Source organism: Argentina silus (assembly GCF_951799395.1).
Source record: "Argentina silus genome assembly, chromosome: 5".
NCBI classification, from domain to species: Eukaryota; Metazoa; Chordata; class Actinopteri; order Argentiniformes; family Argentinidae; genus Argentina; species Argentina silus.
In genome coordinates, this window is record NC_139659.1 from 4,262,841 (window position 1) to 4,283,723 (window position 20,883).

General features: G+C 42.6%; 3 protein-coding genes across 5 annotated transcripts; all 3 read right to left on the reverse strand.

Moving 5' to 3' along the window:
- Positions 1-591: 591 nt before the first annotated feature.
- On the reverse strand, positions 592-3,582 carry dnajc25 (DnaJ (Hsp40) homolog, subfamily C, member 25). The gene is made up of 4 exons (XM_083670110.1): positions 3,257-3,582; positions 2,736-2,888; positions 2,168-2,638; positions 592-1,940 (listed from the first exon to the last, which is right to left on the reverse strand). Exons 1-4 carry the CDS (start codon positions 3,563-3,565, stop codon positions 1,818-1,820), a joined length of 1,056 nt encoding a protein of 351 aa, XP_083526236.1. The 5' UTR covers positions 3,566-3,582; the 3' UTR covers positions 592-1,817.
- Positions 3,583-3,766: 184 nt separating this feature from the next.
- ythdc1 (YTH N6-methyladenosine RNA binding protein C1) lies at positions 3,767-13,774 on the reverse strand. Its single transcript, XM_083670074.1, has 16 exons — positions 13,578-13,774; positions 12,770-12,871; positions 12,369-12,679; positions 11,810-12,203; positions 10,704-10,757; positions 10,491-10,585; positions 9,847-9,955; positions 9,418-9,535; positions 9,205-9,289; positions 8,904-9,070; positions 6,435-6,514; positions 5,646-5,682; positions 5,408-5,447; positions 5,156-5,221; positions 4,900-5,061; positions 3,767-4,775 (listed from the first exon to the last, which is right to left on the reverse strand). The coding sequence occupies exons 1-16, from the start codon at positions 13,603-13,605 to the stop codon at positions 4,554-4,556; spliced, it is 2,070 nt and encodes a 689-aa protein (XP_083526200.1). The 5' UTR covers positions 13,606-13,774; the 3' UTR covers positions 3,767-4,553.
- Positions 13,775-14,432: 658 nt separating this feature from the next.
- On the reverse strand, positions 14,433-19,441 carry ugt2a5 (UDP glucuronosyltransferase 2 family, polypeptide A5). 3 transcript variants are annotated; one of them, XM_083669924.1, is made up of 6 exons: positions 19,397-19,441; positions 15,799-15,947; positions 15,489-15,620; positions 15,310-15,397; positions 14,996-15,215; positions 14,433-14,878 (listed from the first exon to the last, which is right to left on the reverse strand). In XM_083669924.1, exons 2-6 carry the CDS (start codon positions 15,919-15,921, stop codon positions 14,596-14,598), a joined length of 846 nt encoding a protein of 281 aa, XP_083526050.1. In that variant the 5' UTR covers positions 15,922-15,947; positions 19,397-19,441; the 3' UTR covers positions 14,433-14,595. The 3 variants fall into 3 exon arrangements, with proteins under 3 accessions (XP_083526050.1, XP_083526049.1, XP_083526048.1); XM_083669923.1 differs by lacking the exon at positions 19,397-19,441 and adding an exon at positions 19,254-19,265; XM_083669922.1 differs by lacking the exon at positions 19,397-19,441 and adding an exon at positions 18,256-19,058.
- Positions 19,442-20,883: the final 1,442 nt, after the last annotated feature.

Genomic DNA, 20,883 nt, shown 5'->3' on the forward strand with positions numbered 1-20,883 from the left:
CACTTGAAGGCCAGCAGCAATGAATGATCTATTCTGTAGCTGACCGGGAGCCAGCGCAGGGACTTCAGAGCAGGGGTGATGCTTCTGCACTCTCGTCAGGATTCTGCAGCGCTGTTGCTAGGTCTGAACCTAAACCAAGGTGTAAACCCTGTGGGACACCACAGGTGACCGTGTGGGGCAGCGACCTACACTCTCCTATGGCAAAATATTCTGACCTATCAGAGAGATAGGAACGGAACCAGTTTTTGAGTTTGTGTTAAGATTCCAACTGTGGATTTGAGGCACTCCAGGAGAATGTAGTGGTCGGTCATATTGAAGGCTGCACTTAAATCCAGGAGGATACGTTTTTTAAATGTAATTATTTGAAATGGCTTGTTATTATTGTTGAAATCTTACAGAATGTGCTTTTCTCGATTATCTCCAGTTTTGGCTATACCATTATTTATTTCCCACACCGTGACACTAGAGCTCCCCCTGGTGTTAAAAAACGACGTAGGAAGGCTATTGGTTTGTACAATACCATTTTAATGTAAAATAGTTTTTTTTATGAACTATTCATTTGAATCACCTAACAGTGTGAGTATGGGAATTTGGATGACCACTACTCTTCCTCTCAGGTGTTGAATGGCACATTTACCTCAGCACTTTCATTAAAGAAATGATATGCAAAAGAGGTTGCCAGTGTTGAATGTGGAATGCCTGTTTAGAATAAGGCTGTAACATATAACAAAATGTGGAAAAAGTTAAGGGGTCTGAATACTTTTCGAATGCACTGTAAATCATTGCGTGTTCAATGACTTCTGACACTGATTTGAACAAAATAAATGCATAAACATCAAACCTTTCCAAATATGATAATAAAGAAACTGACATTTGCTCTTCGAATCTGTTTATATTTTTTAAAGCCTAATGTGGGTATTTAATTATGATCTATATCTGGAACTGGGCAGATAAGTTAGCTTTACTACTAAAATGAAGGTGTTTAAATAGAAGTACACTTCTGCTTTGTTTACAATTCACAGCTTATTCTTTCCAGGTATTTGACCTCACAGTCACCACATGTCCGGCTGCCTGAGGGTGAATTTAAGACACATGGTTTACAGAGAAGCAGCACATCAACAGTTTTAGATTAAAGAAGCTCTCATTAAATGGGACTTCAACATAGACTTCAAAATATTTGTTTTTTTTATCATACCATATCATCCATATTGTACGAAGTCTGTTGGTTGCAAACATGCAGCGAAGTACCGTCACATTTTCAGAAACGATTGAGGAAAAAAAAAAAAAGCATGTGAATCTGGGCTTTCTTTTGTATAGACACAAATATCTAGTATATTTTCAATTGTGACATTCATAAATCAAACACATTTTCAGCCAATATGCATAGGGAGAGCAATTCAAAGAACAAAGCATAAAAAACAACCTTGACGGAACAGAGAAACAAGCTAACAGACTCAGCGATCCTATGTAAACATCAGTGAGAAGCGTTCCTCCAGGCAGGTTTTGGTGGCACTCCTCTCAGTTGACATCCCTTGCGCTTTTTCTTGGTTAAAAGCTGAAAGATCATGTTTTAAAAGGCCTCACATAGTAGAACATGTCCCATAAGGCCTCAAACATAGCTAGCAAGATCTTACAGTTCTATCCTTCACATTAGTGTCCAATACAGTATCTATGAAAATAATTCTCCATATAAACAGCCATTGTCAATCATCTGTGCACATATTTGCACATGAGAAGATGTGTTGACAAGTACACATGTATGCAAACACAGTGTGCATCTTAAATTATATTGGCACAAGTGCAATATATGCATGTTGTCAATCGTCGATGAACGTCAGCCGGCCAGGTCCTTCGTTTTTCATCCATCGTCGGTACCTCTTCCATCTTGGATCCAAGGCCATCTTCATCTTCATCTCCTCATCTTGCTCCTCCTTGTACACCTGGTATGAATAGAAAAGCACAAGCAACTTCATGGAGGTGCCGCAGCATTAGCACCATTTGGTGGTGCTAAATCAGAAACTACTACTCCAATAACATTTGCTCTTTTGTTTGTACGCTTATCAAAAATATCATGCAGAATTTCATACAAGTCAAAGCCTATAGGAGATAAATCAATAATCCTCGTACCTTTAGCTATATGTTGTACAGTTTTAAACTTGTCACAAACCTCATAATTCTCCTTGATCCACAGCTGCCTCTCCAGGAAGGTCTCTTTCTGGTTGTCCTCCAGACTGTCAAACTGAGACTGAGACATCTTCATGTTCTTGCGAATGATATAAAGCTTCTCTTCATCTCCATATTCCTCCCGGCAGATGGTGAACTTGTATATCCATGAGCCGTACCAGATCACATAAACGAACAGGTAGTACGGGAAGAGGATGATCTTGCAGAGGAGGATGTCCGAGATGTTCGGCTTCTGATAGCCTCCCTTGATGTCGATCTTGTTCTTGATGATGTCACGGATGATCTCTTCCTCCTGCTCGCGGATTTCCTCCTTCGATCGCCGGTTTTTGCCCTTTTCTTTCGCCCTGTTCAGAAGTCCTTGCTGCTTGGCCAGTTCTGTAGCCTGAATCCGGTACTTGGGCACCGTTGAGAGGTAATTGATGGCTTCATTGTAGCTGCTCCACCAACTGTAATACTGAGGGATGGCAAGCCAATTGAGACACACAACTATTAATAGAAATTGTTTGTCTTCATATAAACGTCTGAGAACTTGTGAGAGGATGTGATCTTACCTGGAAAATTGATATGGCACACACAGTCACAAGAATGACTATCCGCACGTCCACTTTAGGTGCCAACCTTCTCCTATAGTAGGCATAGTAGTGACTGTAGTACTCCTCAGGATGATCGAGCATGTAGTCATAATCTCTCCGAGATTCCTCATCCTAAAACCGAAAAATGAGCATTCCGTAATCAATTTTATCAATCAATTTTATTTCTCAAATACTTTTCAATCGCATCCCCCCCCCATCCCCCCGACAAAAAAAAAGATTATGGCTGGAAATATGCCATCAATTGTTGACTTTCCACACATAACATAAGCATACTGTAGAAAGTGGATACGGTATAAAGTGTTGGTACACTAAACCGAGTCAAAACGCAATGACTGAATACCTTCCATTCATGAGTTGAGAAAAGTGCCACATTGGCAAATCAAGACAAGTTGACGTCAGCTACGAGCTCGCTCCAAGGCTGGATGAATTTCGCTCTGGCATAGTACACAACATAAATACTATGTAGGTTTTCAATTTACCTTCAGCGTCTCGTATGCAGTCGCGATGAGTAGAAATTTCTGGTGTGCACTTTCTGGAGTCTCGCCTGCAAGACTTGGGTCCCTAACCCGGAATCTGTCAGGATGATACGTTCTGGCCAGCTGTCTGTAAGCACGAGCTATCTCGGATTTGGTCGCTTCTCTAGATACTGCGAGCACATCGTAACATATCTCAGTGCCACAATAAAGGCCCTCTATTAGCGCTGTGGCAGAGGGAATGCTAATTCCCAAAATGAATAAAATACCTATCCATTGACCAAAGAATCGCCCGTACACCGTGGGCGCAGCCATTTCAGCACTTCATGAGTCGCAGAATGTTTGCCTCATCACTATCAGTACTTCCGGTTATATGCAGACGCATGAAAAAGGTGACGAGCAACATGGAAATGTGATGCACGCCAATACATGTACTACCTTACGTGTCACTTCTGTCGGTCTACATGAGCCACCAAATACAGAAAATAAATGCCAACAATCACACATTATGAGTAAGATCTGCTGTTTTATTTGATGTACAGTGAAACCTTTTGTACATAAAAGCCTACTCATATAGGCAGTGGACAATATAAAAGGGTTTTCTCATAAGCAGCAACACTCAAGTCTTTTATGTTTTATTTTTTTGTACAAAACAGATCTCCCCCCCCCCCCCCCACCACCCCCCTTTAACAAGAAACATCTCTACATTGGAGATTTTCAAAACATAAAGCCATACAGCACTGATTGGAGTCTTGAGTTTAACTTCAAAAGGAAAGATCCAGACATGACAATATTGCTTTTGCTTCCACTCAAAAACTAGAAATACACACATGGCTTGAAATGAAAAAGGCCAGCAAAAAGGTACTTGCTACGGACACTGCCAGTTTCAGTACAGTTCACTACCCTTTTTAGTCGCTATATCTTCATTTAACCATGTACAATAATTAACAACACAAAGACATTGTGGCAAGTGCAGGGTCACACAATCCCTCTGATCTGAGATACATACAAGACTGGCAAACATTTAGGTCAGGAACCGAGTTTATGTGTCAAGGGAAGAACAAACAGATAACACCTCCCCCCTGTGAAAGGAGTTAAACACTCTAAACCACTTCACTTCTCCAAAGTGATCAAATAAAAATAAAATAAAAATGTATTTTTGGTTGTTGCCCCCCCCAGTATAGTTACACTGCATGCATGATAGACATGAGCTCATGACAACGTAATGTAGAAAAGCACAATTACTCATGGAGACGGTACAATTCGTCTTAATAAAAAACAAAAACAATAACAGTTTCTTATTCTATCTCCTGTAGCGTCCCCTCTCCTTCTCTCTCTCCCTGTCCCTGACCCGGTCTCTCTCCCGGTCTCGTTCACGTCCACGATCTCTGTCTCTGTCTCGGCGTGCGTCTCTGGGTCTGTCTCGCTCCCTCTGTCTGTCTCGCTCGCGAGGGCGGCTCCGTCTCCCGGTCACCACCGCCTGGGTACGCCTCAAGAAGTCATCCACTCTCATGTCGTAGTCATGCTGCGGCGCAAGAGACCATGTTTAGACTCCAACTAGACTTGATCACATGAAGGTGAACTTCTACTGGCAGATTTGTGATCTTTCTGCAGTAATAAAAATGTAGAGCTGGAGGAACAAGTCTTACCAGGCTTGATGAAAAGGAGCGGACAACTCTCTTCTCTCTGAATCTGGCATCGTGTGGCACAGGGTGACCGTGGCCTGAGTAGGGGGGGTGGGCCTGGGGCGGGGGCGGGTGGTGCTGGTAGTAAGGATGATGTGGGGGCTGCTCCATTCCAGGGTACGGAGCCTTCAGTGGATAAAGCATATTAGTCAGGTTGACAATATGAAAAATAAACATCACCCCATTATGAATCAATCCATCGAAACAACTTCAGACTTACCATTCCTTGCCAAGGAGGGGGTGGTCCAATGTTGTGATGGAATTCTCTCATGTAATCATTGTACGACTGGGGAGAAAATGGGTTATGACAGGATTATAAGTGCTGGTATTGGACATCAGACTAAATGTGCATTGGCAACAGAAAACCTTTGAATGACATCCAGCAATTTTTAAAGATAATTTCACAAAAGACAGTCGTCATGATGAAATGCTCCCTTTAGGGTGATGGAAACCAGTACATTCTGTAACTGACCCCATTGAGAAAAACATCCCTTCGTACGCCAGAGAACCGCCTGTTGGAAAACGCACAGGGATTAGTTTCACGTCTTACGGTGTGCTGCTGTTTTGGCCATGTTTCTCATAGACATTTTATATCTCAATGAGACTAACCTGGTGAAATGAGGGTTAAATAAAAGTTATTGCACTCTCTTTTGGAGAGTGGGATGTGTGATGCAGTGGAGAGAACCAGGATTATGATATCAAGTGCTTACCGGTCCACAGGCTGGTTGCGTGGGTCCGGCATGAAACCTGTATGATAGACAGAGGACATTTACTTTGAATGGTCCATGACGTAAAATGATCTAACTAATATACAGAATTCTATCCTTAGAACAGGTTCCCTTTTCAAATGCATAGTTGTAAACAAACCGATAGACTTTGAGAATTACCTTTCAAATCAGCACATTATCAATGAACAGCTACTTTCAAGACGACAAACGTTTCTTTAAATTGTTTGATTGTCCGAAGACTCATTCAAACAATGGCTTGACATTACAAAGACATTAAAAGAATATCTAATACCAATGCAAAACCAGATAAACATTTAAAACACAAATGCAATTCAGACAGCAGCCATTAGATGTAACACTTGCATACTAATTGGCTATCCGGATTGTTGAACAGGACACACTTGTACATAATAATATTCTACACAACACATGTAACAGATACATTCTGCCTTGACAGCTTAAATTTCTATGCTTACAGTGCTCTTGAAATGGCTCGGAATCAGGGTTGAGGTCAATTAAATGTATATTGAAGTTAGTTTAATTTACACCAAAAAAAGAAAAAGGAAAAAAAAAAAAGAGAAAAGGTTTGATGTAAAAAGCTTCTCAATTTAATTTGAATGAGACCTCTGCAAAAATAAATGCCCTATTCGCAACCATTTAATTTTAATTCAAATTGACTGAATTGATTAACTGTATTGAAATTCAACTGACAACAACCCCGCTAGGAATACTACCGTTCAGATACCAACATATGTTAGTGGTAATAGTAACCTGGTCTTTGGGGAAACTCTGGTGGATAGTCAATCCTTGGCCGTTTCCTGTTGTGCATGTCAAATTCCTCTGGTCGACGCCTACATGAATTAGGTAAAGAAATTGAGACAAATGCCACTCACTTGACACCACAGAACATCCTACCCCTGTCAAAACACACACTCAGAACACATTCTGACCATCCTATTGAAACATCAAGACTCCTCTTGGTTAAATGCACTATTGACAGATTCGGAGACATGATTCATAGCACCTGTCATGCAATAATGTAATTTTCGGTCTCCAGCAGGGTAAGAACTTATTCATTTATGCCCAACATTCTGGATGCATTTCATTGCATGTTTTGATGGTAGTACCCCCAAAAATACAAAAAGTTAAACCCTATGCATAAACAAAGCAGTAATATTGATCAGACTGTGTGCTAAGCCTTGCATTCTGAAAGCTAATTGCTTGCGGACAGTAAATAAAGTTAAACCATTAGTTCACCAGTTTTTGTTGAGGTCCCATGACACAAATGTTCAGCCAATTCCACATTTAAAAGCGGATGTTTGGAGGTCTATAATGAAGTGCATCCTTCGTAAACAGGCTGGGCATTTGAGGCAGTTACCCCATGTTTCAAATATGCAAATTGGGATTTGGGTAAATAGCCTTGAGTTGTGACTATCGTATTCTATTTTCCTTTCATGTTTAGCTGACATTTCATAATATTATTGCATAAACTATCCATACATATAAAATGTAAGCACAGATTGGATGGTCATTACTCCACAAAGATATCTTCCATCTTAAAATTACAGTCAACCAGTTTGTCAGAAACCCAGATGAAAAACAATGTCTACAGGAAATGAGAAAAAGCCGGTTAAAATGGTAACATACCGCTTTCTTGTAGTTTTGTGACTGTTACCGTTGGCAAATATTAAGATAGCAAAAGTTCATATATAGTCCATCATATGGTTTAGGGTCTACAGCCACAAACACATTACAAGGGGGAGGGGCCTGGATAGGCAAAGAAGGGGGGTGATAGGGGTGATGCAGTCCATTGCAATCAAACAAAAAGACAAGAGGAGCTTCAGGCATTTTTTTTTTTTTATAAACCAAAAGGTGACCCAAACCCTTTGGCTTACAACTTCCCTTGGGGTTTCACAGTCCATTGAGGCCTTAAAAAGAAATGAGTGGGGTATCGGCCAGGTCTCCTCCTTCCTACCTTACTTCACAGTCCATTAGGGTTAGGATATGGAACCATTCCTTGGGGCTCCCCTACCTACCACCAGATGCAATTCCAGATGGGGAAAACTTTTAACAATGGCTCTCTCATCACCACAACATTAACATCCTTAGTCCTTTGGGGTTGTGGGCAGTGACTGTAAACCAACATATCTCCCCCATATGATTTCTTGAACAGTGGGGTGGGGGGGAACTGGATTGATGGTATTATGGACATTTTCAGTTCAACAGATGTCCTTATGATGGGGCAGACTATATTTAACGGAACATCTGCTTGTGGGGGGGGTTCATAACACCCCCATATTTGCCTCCTCTCACCCCCAAGTGGTTAAAAGACCCAGAGTTCATATAATGCAGTGCTCTCAACACGGAGGATCCCTTAAAACACTCGAGTCCAAAGGCACTGCAACAGGAAGCACTGTGAAAAGACACAGGAACCGCCCCCACTGCTTTTGTTGCCAGGTCTCCCATAGGCCAACGACTCTTTTCCAAACTGGCCTACCGCTTTCCAGCAGCCTGGTGGATGGACGCTCGCTCGCTTTTCTCCCCCTCTCTTTCTCCCCCTCTCCCTTCGTAGCTATACACTGTACACATTACGACATGTATACATCTAGGGTATATTCAATAGAACGCCCGCTTTTGGACTTGGAGGGGAAAACCATGGAAAAAGTCCCGCAAAAATGCTCCTCTTGAAAGCATTTTTTTTTTTTTTTAATCGAGCATTCTCCCCCCTCAAATCGATGTGCCATCTTCTCTGCTTAATTACTATGGCTCCTTTTAAAAAGTCCCATATATGATAAGGTTTATCCCCAAGGTACTCCTGAAAGAAAAGGCTTTGGGAACAAATTTAAAACAGCTCATCTAAAGAAATTAATTCAAGTAGCTATTTGTTTAACTTTTCTGAATTCAAACTTAAGTGGTTTAGCATGATTTCAATGAGGTGCAATTCATTACTCTGGGATATCACCATTCCAACTTAACCCACTTCTTTTACACTGGAAAGGTTTTGGCACATAAATTACACACTACCGGCAGAGACAGACATACTGGACAGCCTAGTGCTGGGTTTTGCAGATAACATGAATCCTCAACGAAGCTGCATTCGGTCCGTGCAGCCTCTGAGGATTTCAGGTATCCCTCTTCGGATGTGGTGAGAGCACGTGGGGAGGATCAGAGAAGGAACAAGCGCTCCGTCACGTCACGCCAAGGCGCGAGCGCACTAGCAGTCCAAAGAACATTTCTAACCTTCCCAGGTCGCGCGCCGGCTCGCGGTGGGGGGGGCGTCCTCGAGAGCGGGGCTCCGAGGGCATCCTCCTCTTGTGACGCATTTTATGAATAACCAGATACAAGTCAATGCTCTCGTCCTGTGGGAAAAGCATACAGAGCTGCATCCCGCATTCCAGCTCGATTTCCTGCAGGGCCCGAAGGGAAGAGAGGGGGAGATAAATGAGGTGGTAAGTAGACAAACTGTTAAAACAACGAACAGGTAACACATTGAAGGGTATGTTGGATCAAGAATCTGGATCTTTAGAATCTGGATCTTTACCTGTCCATCCCGGCCAATCTTTACAGGTTTGTGCTCGTTCCATGGATTGGAGAGGTGAGCCGTCTTGGTGAACGGCAACTCGCGTCTGCAAACACACAGGATGTCAAGAATTTCGTCACACAGGGGAGCTTAATTAATTTGATGAGAAGAATTCGAAAATAGAATTAATCCAGATCCAGTATAAAGTACAGGCAAATCCAAGTTAACGGGTACCTGCAAATCCAGTCGATTTTGAAGACACCACCAAGCATCTTGGCGTTCATTCCTGCAGGCAGGACCCAGTGGATGGGGGAACCCCCATGGTGTGACTCGGAAGATAGTCGGGCAAAACCTAGATAAAGGAGAAGAGGAAACACACATTAGAAGAGAATGCAGGCCCAATTAGACTTACTATGGACAGCCTCCAAAGCTGTGTCGTACCCCCACAATGAAATCTGGGAAAGGACTGTGGATCAGTCTCCAGCAGTTTTTACATCACGTGCGATATGATATGTAGGACACCACTGGGGACAATTTGGTGAATGCCGCCGCTTGCCACAGAGATCCAGCATTTACACAATGACACCAGAGGGGGCGCTGTAGTAAACAACCGCAATTACACCGACTGCCGTGGAGGGACAACATGTTTACTGTAGGCTTTACCTTGAAACTTTCCGCTCTCTCTCACGGAGAACACAAGGATGACGCTTCTGGCGGAGCGGAAGGCAGCGTTCAGCTTCTTCTCATTCACCGGCAGTGTGGACCACACACCCTGAACATCACAACCACAGTGACAATTAGATTGACTGCTTGTATTCACAGGGCATATACAAAAGATGACGTTGAGGAAGCAACTCGTCAAACTCGTCTGGTGAACTAGGAACTTGGAATGGTTCTAATATGGATGACTGATGTATTATGCCATCACTCAGGGTTCCTACACATTTTCCATTTCAAAATTCTTACTGAGTTTTCCAGACTACTCAGCAGATGTGGGTTTATGTTTCGACACATCTGTCAAAAATGTGTGTATGTGGCGTTCTGCTACATGACCTCTGTCAGACATAAAATAGGCTCACACTACGCAATGCAGAAACATACATCTGTGTAAATGATCTGTCTTTTTAAATATTTAATACAATTCTGACCTCTGGTACAAATATGGCATAGGTCTGGAATCACAGATGTCTTTCCCAGGTCTGGAAATTGTCAATATTTGATTCCAGACCTGCATAGGAACCCTCTAGCCTCCATACTGAACTACTACAAGCGGGGTACAAGGGTAATTAAAGATGGTGAGAAATTACCTTTGCCTTAGCCAGGGAGACGTTCTCATGGTTGTTGCTCTTTATCAGGAAAAACCTGGCATCTCTGAGAATGTACTTCAGTTTGCTGGTTTGATCTGGAAAGGACAAGGTAGAAGAACGTAAGTGAGGGAACCAGTCAAAACTAACCTAGGAGTGTAGACAAACAACTACCCCCAAATGTTTAAAATAACAACATAAATGTGACATTCTTACCTTTGCGTACAGCTCGAACTGAGGATGAAAGCTTATCATGCTTCTTTTCTGAACCTTTATTTAAAAAAACAAAAACATGACACATTGGTAAATATTATATATCGCATATCATTTACACTATGACATGTAACCAACTATGAAATTGATTCATTCTTCAGGAAGAAAAGATGGAGGTCAACAAACTGAAATCTCAAGGAAACTAAAATGTTCCCCTTTAAAATAAATTAAATTATTAGTTGAGAATACCAGGATTCAAGACTGAGTCGACACATCTAACATGTCTGAGAATTACACTCAGAAACAGTAATCTGACCTGCTTTGCCACTGATGCATATGGATTGATACCACTGTAACAAAGCATGAACGTTCCCAAACTAGGAGCAAAGGCAGAATCCTGAAGGCTAGGGAATTATTTCACAATGATTCATAATTCATATTTTAGCACTGGATAAAAACATATCTTGATCTGTGTGGACTTGAAAGCAAACCTAGAACTGTTTCCAGGATATTCCGATACCTGCATAGGACTCTGAAGTCAGGGTTCTCCCCAAAGAACGTAAGAGTGGTGGCTGTACCACGCTGTGTACTTGGGGGCACCACTGTGTAAACATTTCAAGGCAAATTAACCTACATATTTAGTCATATTAGAGTAACTATCTTTGATCACCAACATCATTGTTAAAACCTAAACCATCATCATGTTCATCAGCGAATTCAGCTTTTTAGCAGTATTTTTTGCGCATATTGACAAGAATAAGCACGTGTCGTGCCACACTGTTCAAAAATCCTGGGGAGAAACACCCTGGAAGCTGTGTTTCCACTTCCAACAAATATGACTGGAGATACCCCTCTAGCATGCAGATACCCCTCTAGCATGCTTCTTCTCTTTGCTTTCCTCATCTGAACATCGAGCTTCATAGAAAGGACTGGTTCAGAACACTAGTCACTCTTCTCCTCAATTATTCTAATTGGAGATATCCAGATAGCATCCTGCACTGCTCCTCAAAACTGTACTAAGGTTACCAATCTACCCAATGAGGCTAGGGAGAATGAGGAATATGATGCCAAGTGACAATGACGCCAGTTCAGCAGTAGCTTTTGTTTACCTGAGGCCTCAGACCCAGAGCCAGAGTGGACAGACTCTCCTTCGGAGAAGGAGACGGAGTCGGATTGGGAGTCGCTGGCTTCGCTGCGAGTGTCATAATCATTTGGCCCGTTTGCTCCCCGCTGATCTCCTTCCTCCAGCTCGTACTCTTCCTCCTCCCCCTCCTCTTCTTCGTCTTCCTCCTCCACCTCCTCCTCGTCTTCCTCCGGGCCCTTCTCCCCTTCCTCCTCCTCCTCTTCCATGACCTCTTCCTCTTCCAAGTTAGATCGGTTACCCTCGGACGAGTCTGCCGTGCTGCCAGTCTCCTGGTCTGAGGCGTATTCTTCTGAATTGGCCTCTCCCTTGGAGGAGGGGCTAGCTCTGTTGACGCTCTCCTCGCTGGGCCGTCTCAGCTTCTGTAGAACACACAAGGGAGTTACACAACACTAAATAAAGCATAATTAAATTCGAGGTGACTTTTTGTTGGGGGCAAACAGGATAATGCAATGTACAACTTACATTATGATAATGCGATGTTCAACTCATAGGCTATTTGTTTATCATCTATGGCAATATCCTACCTCTGACAATTCAGGCATCAGGGGCTTGATCCTCCTGTCGGGCTCTCTCCTGCGAGCCAGTGGCTTGTCGTTGTGTGTTTTGAGTGGATCACCCCTAGACACACCAGCTCTCATGGGATGTGTCTTCCTGTCCTCGTAATACTCCTCACTCTTGTACTCAGAGGGGTGTCTGCCCCTTAGATTCACTGGCTTTTTACCACTGGCCCCAGCAGACGGTGCAGGTCTTTTAGTAGCCTGTCTGGCTGCATGGCCGGAGGGCCTCAGACGCTTCGTCTCAAGATTGTCTCCACGGTCATTCTTCCTTTTAGACCCTGAGGAAGAATAATCATTATCTCATGGTCAACACTTTGGATGTTTTGTTTTGTTTTTTTGCATAACCAACGTTTTGCACTTCAAAGTACCTTTTTTGTCGTTTACATCCTGTTCACTCTCTGGATTGTACAATTCGTCATCTTGGTCAGGGGCCTCCGTGAGTATGTCTTCAAGAACATTGAGCTCTCCTTCTAGAATATTGATGGAATCATGGTTATACACATTCGCTAGGTGTCACCTTATGGCATAACAAAGGTTGGACCTCCTTGAGACCTCCCACACTTCTGTTGTAGCCCCACACACCTCATTCAAGAAATATGACGAAATAGCAATTCAAGGGCTTGATTATTTATACACTACCGTTTGCTAGGTAGCTTTAATTAACGTGAGAAATACATTTACTAATTGAGTTTGGCCGCTAAGACAGTTGGAAAACAAAGCACGCTAACAATTAGCCCATAACATAACATAAACATTATCATTCGTATATACGCGGCGGCTAGTTAGCTTCACCCCTTGACCTAGCTAACATTATTTTGCGCAATGGCTGATGGTATTGTTGATAACTAGCAAGCCGTGGTAGCTAGCTAAGTAGCTACCAAGTCTTTAGCTGGAATTGATACCCTGACTGGTCATGATAGATAGCTAGCCAACGTTAGCATAAAAGCCAGAGAACAAACAACAAACAAACTGTCTAGCAACATGGCTTAGTTAGCTAGTAGTAACGGTGGTATGCGACGCCTGGCATGTGATGTGTTTGCCGGACAGCTAGGTTAGCTAACTAGCTCCGTTTTGGACCACAGTCAACAAAGGGAACATAGGCTACAAGACAATGGCTAGCTAGGCAAGCGGTGATCAAAACTACCCGCTAGCTAGCTGTGATGTCATTTAAATTACCTTTCTCGTCTCGCCTGTCGACTGCCATCTTCCGCCCCTTCTTTGCGTTAACTTTGAGAGGACTCGTTTTGCCTCCTCTCAGAGTTGCCCTATTTAGTAACTTAGCTGGTCAGTAGGATGTAGTGTCGGGTCCTCTCAGTCTTCTCTGATAGTGTTTCTCATCGTTGCTGCTGAAATGGCGGATCGTCTCTCTTGCTGCAAAGCGGCTACCCATAATGCAGCGGGCCAGGCGAACGTCACTGAACCAAAACATTTTCTCGGCTGCTCGTGTTCACTTCCGTTGTTTTCGTGGTCGAGGCACCGCAGTTTCCTGTCCCGCCATTTGTATCTATTCACCTGCTGTCACCCTCAACCCTCAACTGTATAAATGGGTTAGACAGAATTCGGGCCTTTATTTTTAATTGTAACCCTTTGATAAAGTATGCAATGATGAGTATTAAAACTATCACCTGTTATAAAGCAAAGGGCGCTATGGTAGATGGCAGCCAAAGGTTTAAGAGTAGTGGCTGCTGCATTTTGGTAGATATCACCATAATCAAGTACTGGCATTAATGTTGATCTGTTGATGAATGTACAATCTGCTTTCTGCTGTTCATAAACTGTTTTTGCAGGCCTGCTCAACATTTCCTTTTGAATAGCTTTTACAAGCTAGCTCTGCTCAAACGTTAGGCTACCCACATGTCACTGAAAGGAAGGGCTGAGGGTTGAACATATAGGAAATCAAAGGTATGAACATTTAAATATCTGAACTGTCATGTGCAAGGGCTACTATGTTCTAAGACGCAAACATGTACAGTGAATGAATATGAAATATGAGAAAACATTACTGTCAACCATTATTATTTCACAATAGAATTTATTAGAAAGTCTTATGCGCACCTAACAGCACTGTGCACTGATTTGAGAAGGCACATTAAAGTTTACTCCTAACAAGTGCACATTGGATAATACAGTAAAGTGCTACATGTTTGTTTAACTGCAATATCTACATGTACTGTATACAGGGGATACGTCAATCTCACTCAGTCTTTTGTCTTGCTTTAGTTTTCCTGAAGCACTTACGAAAGCAGAAACTGCATGTTTTAATGAAAACAAAAATGATGAGTGCCACTATGGTAAGCATGGCAGCCGCCACATCTAGACTGTGGTACTGGTACCAGTTTAGGTTATGGGCCTGCACCCTCAAGTGTTGGGCGCCCTTGTTCCGCATCACAAATTCAATCCAGAAGACAGCTGTATCCAAGGGTTTCATTGGTTGGTCGTGATGGATGCTTGACAGCTTCATAATGCTTTCTTTATAGCTGGTGAAAGGAGAACACAGACACAGTTACCAGTAATCATTTTCTGTTTGGCTAGTCACAGTAGGAAATACCAACCATTTTCATTTGAAACTGATGGAAATAGTGATTCTGACTTACGAAGGGTCATTTATCACAGTGTTGAGGCCATTCACCAGATCTTTAGATTGCAGCTTGTTGAAGTCTAACATCACGGCAGCTCCCTTGGTTTTCATATGGACTATGTTGTCTGGCTGGTCAGCAAACAGCGGGATGCCCACCATTGGGATTCCATGATAAATGGCTTCATATAATCCATTAGTCCCACCATGTGTGATGAAGGCTTTGGTCTTTGAATGTCCTTTTTGATAGAAAACAAGGAGAGAAAATGTTTTTTTGTACAACTATGTGGGACCACCGAACTGTGTTAATTTAAATAAAAAATATTATTTTACCAAGTAAGTCATTTTGTGGGATCCAGTCATAAACTTTTGTGTTGGGGGCAAGAGTCTCTGGTTTCTCCCCACTGTATCTCCACAGCACCTATGGTGGAAAGACAGGAGAAAAAAGAATAATCAGAACAGAAACCGTACTTATAACAATGTAATGAAGCTAATAAAAGCCTGCAACTAACCTTTTGTGGTATTTTTCCTAATGCAGTGGCTATTGTGTTTCCTCTCTCTTTAGTTAGGTTCTTGATCATGGACCCCAGTGAAAACACAACAATCCCGTCCTCCCCTGAGCTCTGCACAAACTCCTCAATGTCCTGAAAAAGCAACATCTCATTAGTACTACAATAAATTGCAACAAACATCTCATTAGTACTACAATAGCATGCCACTTTACTCTTTACTCTTATTCAATATACTCAGCCATCATGACTGGCTGTTGCAGTATATTGTATGACAGTTGCTAGAGTGCTTGATGGACTATTGAAGCCTTACAGCTGGAAGCGGTTTTGCAGGTTTGCAGTGAAGGCCTCCGACAAACTTGAAGTTTGGAAGGAAAGGTCGAGGATACTCAAAGTCCCAGTAGGTTCGGATCAACCAAATGTCTGCCTTCCCCATCACCTCGCAGAATGTTGTGGGTTTTCCTGTTAAGGTAGAGACAACTTATGAGTGAGGCATACTATTGAATAATTGTAGTCCACAAAAAATATGCCTATATTCCAAGTGCAAAAGCTAATGAGTAACCATTGATACAACTACTGCTGTTCGGTTATCCATATAATGATTTGAAAATGATGCAACATTGCAAGAAAGGAAAGGTGAAGGTGTACTATGATCTGATCTCAATGTTAACTGTGACTGTATATGTCATATCTGCATATCGCAGTATGAAATCCAATCACAAATTATGGTAATTGCAGTTGTGTAACTGCTCACAATTTGATAGCATTGGTTTGCTCATGAACCCTGGACTTCATGAACCTGACCCAGCAAACGTTCTCTGCTTTGACATGCACTTGACTGTTTTGACAATGGACATCAACAACTATCTAATAGTTGTGGGTATCAAACACATGAATTTCTGGCTTCAATATGAGCTCATAGGGTCTTAGGTGGCCTCATATGATTAAACCAAGGCATTATACGAAGGTCATTTTCAATTCTATTAGATATGCAAAGCTACAGTATGTAAAAAGAAAACACATGGATTGATTTGAGATCTTGAGAACCTGTACAGTACATTAAGTTCCCGAATCAAGGTTGTCAAACTCCCATCAACTTGCCAATTATATCACTGTAGCAATTATTCAAAAGGCACTGCATAATGAACATGGTAGATTGGAAAATATACATAAAAAAATTGTTAACCTGCTCCAAAAAACTAATCTGGGCTGTGTATGGCAGTGGAGGGCAAGGAACAAAAGAGGTGGGTGCTGGCATCAGACCACAGTGCCTCTCCTAAGTGTAGCCAAAACTAAACCTTAAGAAGAAAATTAGAGGAATGTCAAAGGCATCTGCCATTAAGTCACTGCAAGGCATCATGGGATCAGCAAGGAGCGTCTCAAACTTGTAGTGCCTCAGCGAATCAAGAAGCTCTTCATTCCGGAGCATAGCGTCGCACACACTGAAGTGGAACATGTTCATTTTCTCCATCATCTCCTGTATCCACAGACCCAACTGCAACATGGAGGCATCCTGAGCCTTGTACATCCAGAAGTCAATAAAGTCCTCTGAGAGAGCATTCATTTCCTTTTTTATCGAATGGCACTTTGAAAACCTTGAAGCTGAAATGCTCTGCCTTGGTATACTTGACTGAAGGTGAGGCAGAGCACACAACCCCTGTGACGCTGTGGTTCCTCTCCACTAGCTCCTCCACGATGGCACGCATGTTGAGCCAGTGGCTGTACTCCCCAGGAAAGACCAGCACATTACCGCTGTGTGTGCCTTGACACCCACAGAGCAGGAGGAGGAGGGGCACAGAGAGCAACAGCTTCACAGAAACCATCTCAGGAGAATGAATACAGATTGAATGGAGCCCAATAAACACAGCTTGACAGTGTATCTTAGCCGGTTTCAAGCTAAAAGAGACCAACAGAATAGGACAAGAGGGTATGTGCTACATGTTATTTCCAGGACAGGGTTTTATCTTGAACCTTGGACTTCTGGCGGTCCTAATTTTACAATGAGGTGAAAGGGCACGGAAAATACACAATCAAAATCAGCTTAACTAACCTTGCATACAAAAACAAATCTCTCTGAGGTGGACATGAAAACTATCAGCATTTCTGGATACATAACAACATGATCACAAAGCAATGTAAATAGGCCATCATAACAAATGCTAGGATAAACCTATGCAATACTCTCCAAACAAGATACAATCTACTGAACTGTAATAGTTCAGTTGATGAAACATTGTTACGTTGGTGTTCTAATTATGCATAAGGTTTGTGATAAGAGCCCTGTTTTATTCCTAACAACGAAAACTCCTAGACTGCATAGATTCAACTGATGAGAGATCAAACTAAAGGTACACTTTAAAGCAACACTATAAGATATGCACACTATCAAATAACGGGCCACAGACCACATGCAATTACCGCTTGATTTCAATGGCTATCTGTAGTACTCGGCGAATGCCATTTCATGTGAACTGCATTACTTTTTTGAACATGATTATACTGTACACAAATATTACAAATTTAGTAATGATAATGCAGGTAAGACAGTTGCACTAAATCTATTCAGGTATCTTATGAAAAATCAAGCTGTAAAGTGTGCCATTATTTGAAATAATTGGAAATCTTACAGATTGTGGCTTTAAATCAAATTACCTCTGTGACAAGCCTAGTTTATAGTAAACTAAAATGGTGAGAGGTCAAGCTAAAAGTAGACTGTAGAAACATGCATAATGAATCAACACCGTTGAACCCGATGGAAGTTGGAACTTACCGAGAACCTCAGTGAAATAGCCATCCCATTTTGTCATCGTGATAATTTTAAGCAAAATGTCTTGAGATAGATAGAATAGTGTGTTTTTAAGCCGCTGTGTGAAATCCATCTTATCAGTGTATTCAAAACCAATTCCTGGGACATAGGAGGGAGGGGCTGGTAGTTGCCCACAAAGTCTTTCCATGGTGTTACCAAACGAGAACCGTAGAGTGACAATGAAGGGTAGGTCCAATGATTCTGCCAGAAGTTCGCCACACATGCTCATGGGGTCACTCAGCAAAACATCATACTGTTCACTCCTCAGTTTCTCCAGCAGGTCTTTATTGGAGAACAAAGCTCTGCATACATCTTGATTTTGCTTCATACCAACGTCCATCAAAGCTTTGATCTTCATTGATATCTGAATGAAGTTGTCGTTTGGCATGTCATACATCCAGTACCTGAGCATCTCATGAAAGGCTTCAATAACTTCTTCCTTAGTGAAGGGCACTTGGAGGATCTCAAAGCGGTACCTAGAAGACGTGGTGTTGTTAGTAATGGTGGGAGTAGCAGAGTGGATGATCACTGTGATCATGTGTCCCCTCTCTGACAGCTCCTCTACAATGGTCCTCATGTTGAGCCAGTGGCTGTATTCTCCGGGCCAGATCAGGACCTTTCCCCCCGACACACTCAGTGTGGAGCAGAGCAGGAGGAGCGCCAGCACCGACACAGCCTTTCCTACAGCAAGCATGTTGAGGCAATGAGAGGACCTCTGAACTGAACTACTCCAAAAACCTGTCACATGATCTGAGTCACAGACTACCAGCAATTGCATAAGTATTGCACAATCACTGATGAGGAAACATTTCAAAACAAAGCTACTAGGCACACAGTGAAAGAGGATAATTCACTTGGTATCAAAGTCTATAGGACAGAGAATATGATAACTACAACTGAGAAGCAGCTGTAACTTTTGGTACAAACACTTGTAATCTCTCGCCTTGACTACTACATCAGACCTCTGCAGCTCATCCAGAATGCTGCCGCTCGTCTGGTGTTCCATATCCTCTGTGGCTCAGTTGGTAGAGCATGGCGCTAACAGCGCTTAGGTTGTGGGTTTGATTCCCGCTGGAACCATACATACTGAAATGTATGCACTCACTCAGTCGCTTTGGATAAAAGCGTCAGCTAAATATAACAATCTCCCCAAATTCTCCCATGTCACGCCCCTCCTCCGCACCCTCCATTGGCTCCCGTTAGCAGCTCGCATCAGATTCAAGACCCTGGTGCTCGCCTACCGGGCGGCAAAGGGAACAGCCCCTCCCTACTTGCAAGCAATGGTTAGCCCCCAAACCCCTGCACGATCACTCCGCTCTTCCACCTCGGCTGCCCTCCTAGCACCGCTGCCTCTACGTGGATGCAGCGGCCGCGCCACTTGGTCACGGCTTTTCACTGTCCTGGCGCCCCGCTGGTGGAATGAGCTTCCCGCTACTGTCATGACTGCAGAGTCACTACCGATCTTCCGCCGTAGATTGAAAACCCATCTCTGCAGGCTACATCTTAACAGTCCCTCCTAAAGACCTCTTCACCCCCACTACCCCCCTGTACTAACCCTACCCCATACCCTAGAGACCTCTTCACCCCCACTACCCCCCTGTACTAACCCTACCCCATACCCTAGAGACCTCTTCACCCCCACTACCCCCCTGTACTAACCCTACCCCATACCCTAGAGACCTCTTCACCCCCACTACCCCCCTGTACTAACCCTACCCCATACCCTAGAGACCTCTTCACCCCCACTACCCCCCTGTACTCTCCTCTTAATAATAAACAATAAATAAATAAAAAGGCTTCAGGCATTACGACTGCCAATGGCCCCTGGTATGAGCATTGATTACTTTGTCTTATGATGACTGTTGGATAGATGATTCACTTACTTAAACAAATGTATTTGTTGTAAGTCGCTTTCGATAAAGGCGTCTGCTAAATGCCATAAATGTAAATGTAAATGTAACTGTACAATTTTGTATTCACAAAGGTTTGTCAATGTAACTTAGACCTCCAAACAAGGACATCTTGCTTTGCATGTACTGAACCAGAAAACTGCCATTGAATCTCCCTCTGATTCGCAAAAACGTTGAACATGGTGCAAGTACATCTTGGATATCCTGTTTTTTCTATTTTATTGGTATGAGGAAACACTACTAGCAGTCTGTTAGCTATCGTAGGGTTGCATAATGTCTTGTTTCAATCATGTTTTAAGAGAAACCTGTTGAATCTGTCCTAGTCTCTAGCCATCTGTATTAATGTGGTACGTTTGGAAAAAATTAATCACATTTTTGAGAAATTTGAGAAGGGAGAAATCAAATCTTCCGGGGAGAAAACTGCCCCCACTTTAAGCACAAGCATGGCAAATTGATACTCTTGAATATCAGGATGCACCAATATGGACGTTGTTAACAGATACTGACATCAGATGTGTCTGCAGTATAGCTGAAGCATAATTTAGCTTAGTAAGATAATCATATATATTTTCAAAATCCGTTTTCACGAAATGTCTTAATTTTGCTCAGCACTATGGAATATTGGCCGAGAAAATCAGCCATTTAAATACACCAGTGTATTGATATGATGGCCAACAGGTCG